This window comes from Aricia agestis, chromosome 14 (assembly GCF_905147365.1).
Source record: "Aricia agestis chromosome 14, ilAriAges1.1, whole genome shotgun sequence".
NCBI lineage: Eukaryota > Metazoa > Arthropoda > Insecta > Lepidoptera > Lycaenidae > Aricia > Aricia agestis.
This window is the reverse complement of record NC_056419.1, coordinates 14,402,321-14,412,750: the sequence shown is the minus strand read 5'-3', so window position 1 is coordinate 14,412,750 and position 10,430 is coordinate 14,402,321. Positions and strand designations below refer to the sequence as shown.

The window sequence follows — 10,430 nt, the reverse complement described above, 5'->3', positions numbered from 1 at the left end:
TAGAAGGGGGGGACACTGGACTCTAACGATTTTTTCCACTTTAAAACGTAATATTTTACAAACGGATCCCTAAATCGGAAAATGATCTGTGAATACTCATAATATTTTTAAAAAACCTATCCAACGACACCCCACACGATGGGCTGGACGCGAAAAATAATTTTCATCCCCACTTGATGTGTATGGAAGGTACCATAAAAAAATATTTTTCTAAGATTTCATGTACCATTTTGTTGCCATCATTAATATGTGCATTCATGCCAAATTACAGCTTTGTAGGTCCTATAGTCTCGGAGCAAAACCGCGGACAGACAGACAGACAGACAGACGGACGGACAGACCGAAACTATAAGGGTTCCTTGTTGACTACGGAACCCTAAAAAGGAAGAGTAAATACACTGTGGATGATGACTTTATACCTACTTGTTGTTCAAATGCAATTAATTAATGGTGATATTACTGCGGCAAAAGCTTTAGATGAACTCAGATAGAGGTTTTTTTAACAGAATACCTATCACATCATCGGGTAAATCGGAGTAAAAAAAAAAAGATTAGTAAAGATAGTAAATATTTTTACGAAGAATAAAAAAATGAAATCGGGATCATAACACCACACATTGACGCGGACGAAGTCGCGGGCAACGGCTAGTTATTAATTATATTTTATCGAGTATCGATGTTCTTATTGGACTAATCAACCGCTTAATCAACTACCCGGCACATCACTACAATTTGACAGTGACACTTCTTATCGCGCCGCATGCGTTTTGTTTGAAAATCCAAAGTTTAGGAAAGCGATTAGAGTATTTTTAAACGATATTTAATCGTCGAGCGGCGTGAACTCGCCGCACTGATAGTGCTTAACGATAAGAATGCGTCGAATACAATAACAAGACTGGAATTATTTCAATAAATTATAGATTTAAATTTTTATAGTGGAATGAGTGTGAAAAGTGAAAATGTGCTGCAGCGGGTTACGGGGTGGGAAGCAGTGGAGTTAGTGTTTCAGTGTGTATTCATAGGTCTCCTACAGTTCATAAAACTAGGTATTAGAAGGTTGTGGAAGGGAGCGTGTCGGCGGAAAGAGCCCTCAACTCCTTCAGTGGAGTTGACAGTGGATTCTTCTATTGGCATACACTGCCACATAAAAGTTTTGGTAATTAAAGTCACTTTATTAATTCAACTCCCATGCGGCCACTAGATTTTGAAGAAAGAATCGAATTCTTAACAAAAAACTATAATATTTTATAAGCTTGTCTCATACTACCCACCTAGATGATTATTTGTAAAACCTTAAAAATTAGCTTAACAATTTTATAATACAAAAGTAGTGGCATTCTTTTAGGGGGTGAAATATCACTATGTAGAAACTGGGCCAAAGGATGGCAATATAGCCTTGATACTCGGAGATGCTCCGGATTCTGGTAATCTCTGGGTCCCGAGCTGGTCCTCAGTCATCCGTCGGTTAGCAGAGAACCACTACCATGTTATTACCCTGGATTTGAGAGGAACTGGGGGGAGTGAGGGTGGGAACAGAAGAGATTTGTCTCCTCCCCGAGCTGTGGCAGAAATCACAGCTTTGTTGAAAGCACTAGGTGTGACGGAGAACAAACAAGCCATTGTCATTGGCTTTGGGATAGGAGGTGTGCTTACTTGGTGAGTACTGAGTAGTGCTTCTTTTGCTTAGACTGCTATTTTATAAGAGTTATTTTTAAAGAACTTTAGTCAAAACATTGAAATGTAACCCCCCCGTACCAAATCCACACTGGCTGGCTGGAACCTTTGAAATTTTCGGAATTCTGAGGCGTGTTTTGTGACAGTCGCCGGCTCCTGCCACAGTTCTAAGTGAATGAGCCCCTAAGAGCCCCCCTTTTATTTGATGACGGTCACCGGCTGCTGCCACAGCACGCTCGCTCGGCTCCCTCTGTGTTGTGGTCTAAGTTTTAACCTAACCGAACCAACTTTTGGACTTTCTGAATTGTGTTTGTTTTTGTTTTGGTGGAGGGCTGTGCCCTGCCCCCCGAACCCCCCCCCCCCTTTCGGGGGGGCTGCAGCGCCCCCCCACTTCAGTAGGTACGGAGGCACTCCCTAGTAAGTAACACATAAATATCAGAAAACAGACGACCTTATCGAACAAGATTACGAAAATTTCAAATTTAAATTTCACCTAAATGGGGGTGGAGGTGGCACGAGGAGGTTATTCTGACCCAAAACATCCTTCCTCAACCCATGTGAGCACAAAAACAATTGGGGTAGGTTTCTGAACCTTAGCCTCCCTCATCTTTTCTAGCAATTAATATAGTCAGGGGTTCCTAAAGTGTGCGCAGCGCCGCGGCGCCCTGGTGCGCCGTGGTTAGGCAAGAGGGGCGCCGTGAGTCGATCCTCCATCATTATCCGAAACTACAAATATTATAAAATAAAATTATAATGTTAATAATTATGCAAAGCAGGCAGATGATTAAAATATGTTTGCTATTAATTATTATTAACCTGCTTAACCTAACTATAATCATTAAAGGTTATATTTTATGTATCTTTTGTACTCGTAATATCCAGATTCCAGGTAGAGTAGAGCGCCGTTATTGTTCTATGGCCGTGACAAAATATTGTGACGTGTAACTGCGCCGCAGGCTGAAAAAGATTGGGAACCCCTGGTCTATGTTACTCAGGGTGAACGCAGCTTTCCAATGATGAAAGAATTTTTGAAATCGGCATAGTAGTTTTTGAGTTTATTCATTACAAACATACACACAAAAATACTCATCTTTTCTCTTTATAATAGTACCTAGTGTAGATATATTTAATTACAGTATTGTAATTTGTAATACATATATTGATAAAGATCATATTAAGACGTATAATGATACATCTACAAATTACAATATTTGATAAGAACAACAAAGAATCCTGTTTTGTATCGTTATCAGGATGTCCGCGTATTCGATTACCGACTGTGTAAAAACTACTAATTATTTTCTTCGAGTCATGACTTAGTACTTACGATTTATGAATCATAATATCTCCGATCTTTACGCTCCTTTTCGTAGAACTCAAAATGTATCGATTTTAATCATTTCGTTATTAGACGAAAATCGAAAGAATGAAAAATGTGTCACCACTGACTGATAAAATTAGTCGGGTCTTATCGGTCACTCCAAAGGTCGATCTGAGCCGTCTATGGCGTGATCTCCTATCAGCTATTTCATTGATAACCTCATAGTAAAGTTAAAATTACTTATGCCCGTTGCAGACGATGCGCAGAAGCTTGCGCAAGTACTAATACTAAGCATATATTTTCATCGTGTGAACGCATTTTGCTTAGTGAAAGTGCAAGTGCAAGTTTCTTAGTAGCACTCGCTTTGGTCCTCGCGCAAGTGTGACTCATTTGCCCCCGCTCCGTCTACTTCACCCCCGCGCTACTTCACTGGTCATCGTTTGAACATGCGTTGACCAGTACTAGCGCCAGTACTAGCGCCAGTTCAGTCTGTTTGTTGTTTTGGTAAAGATGTAGAAACCTACCACTAGATTGTTGGGGAGTTGGTTGTTTTATTGAGTCTTAATGTTTTAAGTTTGTGAATTAAAAATGAATAAATGGAATTCAGACAAAACTATACAGTTTTCCTTTTTCTAAATTCTGTATTTCCTGCATCAGTTCCTCTGCTATCACTCCATTTAGCTCTTGAATTAGGCACTTAAAAAGTTTATTCAAAACCATACGCTTGTCCATGGTTGCCTACTATGCACTGGCACTATACAAAGCTACTTCGCGTGATCTTTTTACGTTTGAACGCTGGCGCAAGTACCTGCGCAAGTACTCGCGCAAGCTACTGTGCATCGTCTGCAACGGGCATTATTGATAATTAACTAATCAATAAAGTATGGACATTGGACGGTCTTGGAAAGTTAAGACAAGCAACGCGTTGAAATGATAACCAAAGGATGTAACTAATTAATATATTAACTTATAGTAAACTAGCTGTTGCCCGCGACTTCGTCCGCGTGGTCTTCAGTTTATAGCGCGCGATGTTAACAAAATTGGTGTCAAAAGCTTTTATAAGAAAACCCTGGTACCCCTTAAATCAATACAGCTGTGCAGTGTGCACACAATAAGTATTTCATTTTTTTATATTAAACTTTATATTTTATGCCAAATTTTAAAGCTTATTATATTTAAGGCCCCCATTACACAACTTTACCCGTAAACTATTTATCATTGATAAGTTTAAGGTTACGTCACTGCACAGATAAAGTACTGAGTTATTTAATACCGTACAATAGATATAACAATCGAAAAAAATCGAAACTTAAATGTAAGATGATACCACCTCTTATAGAAAGACTTTTGAGCAAGCGTCAGCGCGATGTAGAAGACGCACGGTGCCATCTATTATGAATTGTTGAAACTAACTTAATTTGAACAAATTTACGCATTTTACAACCCTTTTTTCCAGTAAAAAAGTAGCCTATGTCCTTTCTCAGGCTTAAGACTATCTGTATACAAAATTTCATTACAATCGGTTCGGTAGTTTTGGCGTTTGGCGTAAAAGCGAGACTGACAGACAGACAGACAGACAGAGATACTTTCGCATTTATAATATTAGTATAGATTATGTGCACACTGCACAGCTGTTTTTGGGTATCTTGATTAATTAAGGGCCGCGTTACACCGGAATGGCAGCGGCGATGCGAGCACTTTCAGCGCTGCCATTCCGGTGTAGCGCGGCCCTGAGAGGCCGCCACTTACCAGGGTTTTAAAAAGATTTTAAATTTGACACAAATTTTGTTGACACCGTGCGCTATAAACTAAAGTCCACGCGGACGAAGTCGCGGGCAACAGCTAGTTATGAATAAAAACAATATATAATAAAATAGATATATGATTAGTTCTGTTACAGTAATGAAGTAAAAATAAAACGCCATCTGTTTTCATATATTAGAATTAAAATGTTGATTGCATTGATATAATATTTTCTGGATGGAATATAGGCCAACACGGTACACTCGAACTCCTTTATTTTAGAGCGCCTTCTGTAGTCAACTTGTCACATATATTAGAAATGCAGTAGGAGTTCTATAAGATAAGATAGATTGATTATTATTATACCAAGTGATAATATTATTAAACATAATATTCTAACGTATTAAAAACTATAAACAAAAACATAATAACTAATAAGTATGATTAGTTCTATGTTACAATGAAGTAAAAAATAAAACGCCATCTGTTGAATCGTATTAGAACTAAAATGTTCATTCCATCGATATATTTCTGGATGTTTTATAATATTATACATAAAATATATTTAAGATTTTTAAAATATTATTTTAATACACATCCAAGACCCAGGAACATTGAAAACTTTTTGTTCCGCCTGCGGGACTCGAACCCAGGACCCCCGGGATGAGCGCTGGCCACGCGCAATGCGAATTAATTTTCATCGATATTTTCATGGAAATATGATATTTTCCCACATCAAAATGTAGCCTATATCCTTTCTCAGACTCTAGAATAACTGTGTACAAAATTTCATTGCAATCGGTTCAGTAGTTTTGGCGTGAAAGCGAGACAGACAGACAGAGATACTTTCGCATTTATAATATTAGTATGGATAGTATGGATATCACGCAAGTATATCTGCAATATCTCATACAAACAAATAAATAAACTTTCACATATTAGCAGTAGACTCACGAAGCAGAATATTAATTCTGAAACTCATCTTTAAAATCTACCTAAAATCTTTAGATAATCTCGCTAAAATGTTATTTATCTGTTTGGTTGTGTGGAGACTGGAGTATATTTTCTTTGGAGCCCAATTTCTTGGAGCTTACGCCGTCTACCCACAATATACAGGGTGTAACAAAAATAAGTGATAATACTTTATAGTGTGTATGTGTTCCTTGTAGAGAGTTCACTGTGAAAGTAGCAGCGCTGAAAGACCAAAATTTTTATCACTTTTGTATGGGGAAACACGTGACGCTCGGGCCCTTGCCGTGAACTCTCTACAAGGAACACGTACACACCCTAAAGTATTATCACTTATTTTTGTTACACCCTGTATAATATTATGTGTGTTATAAATGCGAGAGTGTGTCTGTCTATCTGTCACCTCTTCACGCCCAAACCGCTGAACTGATTACGCTGAAATTTTGTATCGAGATTCGAGATACAAGTTTGTATCCCGGGAAAGGACATAGGATACTTTTTATCCCGAAAAAAAATGGACGGCTTACGCGCGATAATCGTATTCTGACGCAACAGAGTTGCGGGCGTCATCTATATTATTATACTATCTACGAAGTTTATCCTATCTACCATCTATGCATGATGTCTACTGTCTCCAGGTACCTGAGTCACAGCAAGGGCTCGCTGATCCGCAAGATGGCGGTGGTGGGGGCGCCGCACCCGAATCTCTACTGGCAGTACCCGCCTGCCAGCTTCTGCACCAACCTGCATTTCATACAGGTACAGATGATCTAGGCCAGCGTTGTCCAACCTGTCCTGTGTGGGGAGGTCCGCGGTATCTTCTCTGTACCACACATAATCCGATTTTTTCGCTGTTTATTTTATTAAGGGGGTCCGTGAACTAGGGGTCCGTGGATAAAAAAGAATGGGAGAGACTGGTCTAGGCGATAAGAATGCTAAACCTAAGGTATACAGTGGTACAATGTATCTGGTACATTATAAATGTATTAGATACTTACGAAAGAATCATAAGGCTTAAATTTAAAGCACTTGATGTTGCGACTTGTACCTAGGAGGAATGCGGTAGAGTTATTTCAAAATGTTGAATTCATTGAATTTAGGCGTATTGCATTGCTGTCTCAAGTTAAGTGATAACTGATCAGACATAAGAAAAAAGTTATGACAAACATCTATGGGTTATTTTTTGATTATGTTTCTGATTGAATTCGTGAATCGTGCCAGTCACTGCCCTCTCAAATACACCTAACCATTCGGCTTGGATAAGGTAGTAGGCGTTGTTTGAACTATTATGAGAGGCTTTATATTTTTTTAAAGAAAATTTCGTGTTGCAGTGGCCCCATTTCCCAGAGAAATGGTTGGCTGACGGTGTGATGCAGGAGGGCACGCAGTGGACCGGCTCCCGGGCCAGGGACTGGAGCGGGGCACTTAATTATGTCAGAGGTAAAGAGGCGTCTTGTTTCGCGGTTTCGATCCCACATAAAGTTTACGTCACCACAAAATCTCACTCTCTGCGGCTCTGCCATTGGACATTCTTGGAAGATTATTGTAACAAAATAGGTCATGTTTATGAGCTTTTAAGTAAATATTATACATTTTTACCATTTATTAATTATGCCATCGGATGTGATTTGCAATCATTCCGATTTAAATAAGGATAGGAAGGAGCGACATTGATGTCGCAGTTCGGACCGGAGCTGCAGAGTACAAGCATTGTAATATAACTTGCGCCTTGCTTAAATGTTAAAGTTTATTCACTCTCATTTGCCTTAGTTTCTCTTTTAAAAATACCCTCAAATCTCAGGAGCGGCCTGGTGGCGCATTCACCCAGGCCACAAAGTCCGTCCTCGCGCACTTCTAATTGGCGCCCGAACGGGGGCGGCACAGTTGGTAGCCAGTGCGCAGATGTGCGCCAGCCCAGCGTTGCGACTAGTGGCTGACCCTAGTCCACGAGATCCGGAGCTCCCGGGATTAATACTGGATTTCTTTGTTGGTGAGTTTGTTATAATAAAGCCAAAGCGTAGGTCCTCTCTGGTGCCTGAAAGACCACTACTGCGTAAAGCTGGTAGCTCCTAATTGGCGCCCGAGCGGGGGCAGCACAGTTGGTAGCCAGTGCGCATATGTGTGCCAGTCCCGCGCTTAGATTGGTAGCTGGTACTAGTCCACGAGATCCGGAGCTACCGGGATTAATACTGGTTTTTTTTGTAGGTGAGTTTCTTTAATGATACTGCCTTTGTATGTTGGGCATTGGCAGCTAATCAACGCCATGCCTGTAACCTAGTTGTCATAACTATGGACTTTTAATGCCGATTAAAAGTTAATATTGTAAATGAATATGTATTTTAGGCACTGGTAATGTAGGTTTCGTAGCCACATTAAAATATACGTAGTGACTAGTGTCCTTTACGTATAGTTTGCGTCCGCTCGGAGCCTTCTTATGCCATAAGGACAATATGTCGATTAATCAGTCATAAATTAATAAGTCATAATGACATTGTAATTTTCCATCTTTTTGGTAAAAGATGGCCCCGTGCGAGTTTCTTACGCCGGTTCTTCTCGCCGGGTTAGTTCCCGAACCGGTGGTAGGCCCCAGTAGCAACAACGTTCGGAAAACGTTTGAAAAAACTTATTCTGAATAAATTTTTTTGACTTTGAATAATGGACATATTGTCCTTATGGCAATTCCAATAATGTTTTTCGATATTACTGATCTTTCTTAAATTAATTTATCTGCATACTAATGCATTCGGTATGTCTGCTGATAGATTTTTGTCAAATGTTATCAAAAACAAGTAAAGTATATTACGTCAACGATTTGGGTTCATGACCTCGATTCATACCTGATAGTGTACAATGTAGGGTTCTCTTTATATAAACAGATTTTATAATAGGTACGTAATCAACATTCCTGGTAAAACCCAATCCCAGACACAATAGCTATTCTATTGTTGTCGCCAGGGCCGAATCTACCATATGGCTATTTGGGCTTTACCCCAGGGTTATGAGTTCAAGGGCCCCCAGCTATGACAAGTCAAAGTCAAAAATAGACGATAATGCTAAAGAATTCATAATTTTATTAAATGAAACAAATCGTGTGGTTTGTACTTTGTATCCCAGCAAAACCTACGACCAAGGTTTATTATGCAATTTAGGTGTTGGTACTACCATAGAAGAATTGTACTACGAACTGACAGAATTAAAATGTTGTAGCCCAGGGCCCCCTAAGCTCACGGTCCGGCCCTGGTTGTCGCGGCCGCATGTGGCCGCTTGGGTCCAAACTTTCTAAATACTACGTAAAGCCACCTTTTATAGAAATCGGGTACTTTGGTATTTTTGGAACGTTCGATATTTGAAATTCAAAATTCTCTTCAGGCAAGCCGAAACAAGCCGAAGAGGTGCCGCGCGGCATAATGGGTCGTGTGCTTGGCGTCATGGCGGACAAGAGCAGAGGACTCACCCGTCTCGCTCTAACACCCAGCGACTGAACGATCAATTATATTGTTAAATTATAATAATTATGTAATATATTTATTTTTATTGATATTCATGTTATTTCTTTAGTATAAGTTATAATTATTTATTAATTTTTATTCATGTTTGATATTTATTTAGTAAGTACTTGTTTCTTTTTTGACGATTATACCACAGCTTTTAAGAAAAGCGGCGTAAAATTAATGCTTGCCATGATGCCAAATCATAGTGTATACTGTCTACTCTTTAGGACACAAGGCACAAACTCCCAATGCATTACTCATGAAATCTTTAAAGGCGAAGTAAGAGACATGTAAGTATAAATAGTTATCTACCAGAGGTCGTTGCAGTCTTTAACCCTTCACAAAAGGTCGGTGTGCGCTTGATGATAAAAAAATATTTCCAACGCAAAGTCGCTGTACATAGTTTGGTGGATTTTGAAATAAGTTAATTTTACCGATTTTATCTGTTTTATAAATTTAGATCATATTTAGTGGCAGTTGGGTTTTATCGGTTCCGAAACTTTTCTTTAAGCAGGGAGTGGTGCACCAAGGGGTTTTAGTGGGTACATCCCACTCCTGGGGAGCCCCACATACCCCGGCCGATGTCTCCGATCCGCCGGGCATACAATCTTTCCCCATAATATAAAAAAGAAAAAACAGGTATATCTATATATTAATACGTGAGAGAAAAACTTTGTAACCCTTTTTACGAAAAATGGGGAAACGTAGGTGCATGAAATTTCGCACAGTTATAGTTTATATGGTGAAGGAGTGCATCGAGCTAATATTATTTTCAAATTATGCTTTTATCATATATATTTTTAACAAATAAAACGTTACACACACTACGACACTACTACTAGGAAAAATGACAGATTTTTGAGTGACAAGCCTATACATACGAATTATACTCTTTCATTTATGGTTGAAGTCTGCTGACAACAAGTTGACAAATTGAAAATGGATTATTGTTTTTTTTTATTTAATTTTAGATACTATTAAACAATGCTTAAACGGCCAGTCTGAGATCAGTTGAGTCCCAGAGACAAGAATTGAAAAAAACTATGATGAAGTCAATATTTTTTACAAAATATAGGTAGTAGTCCTAATGTCGTTGCAAGTAAGGTCGAATTTCGACCATTGGGCGATCTCTAGTTTAAGTAAATGAAACAAGCAGAGAAAGTGCAAACGCTGTTATATTATGCAATATGCCCACAAAAGCTAACTGTTTATAAATTTTCGTACAGTATTCA

The 10,430-nt window shown here is 39.0% G+C and overlaps 1 protein-coding gene across 1 annotated transcript; it reads left to right on the top strand.

Annotated features, from left to right (window-relative positions):
* The first annotated feature begins 751 nt into the window (after positions 1–751).
* Positions 752–9,245, top strand: LOC121733554 (epoxide hydrolase 4-like). The gene is made up of 6 exons (XM_042123838.1): positions 752–1,156; positions 1,346–1,656; positions 6,346–6,466; positions 7,039–7,147; positions 7,509–7,697; positions 9,077–9,245. The coding sequence occupies exons 1-6, from the start codon at positions 941–943 to the stop codon at positions 9,187–9,189; spliced, it is 1,059 nt and encodes a 352-aa protein (XP_041979772.1). The 5' UTR covers positions 752–940; the 3' UTR covers positions 9,190–9,245.
* Positions 9,246–10,430: the final 1,185 nt, after the last annotated feature.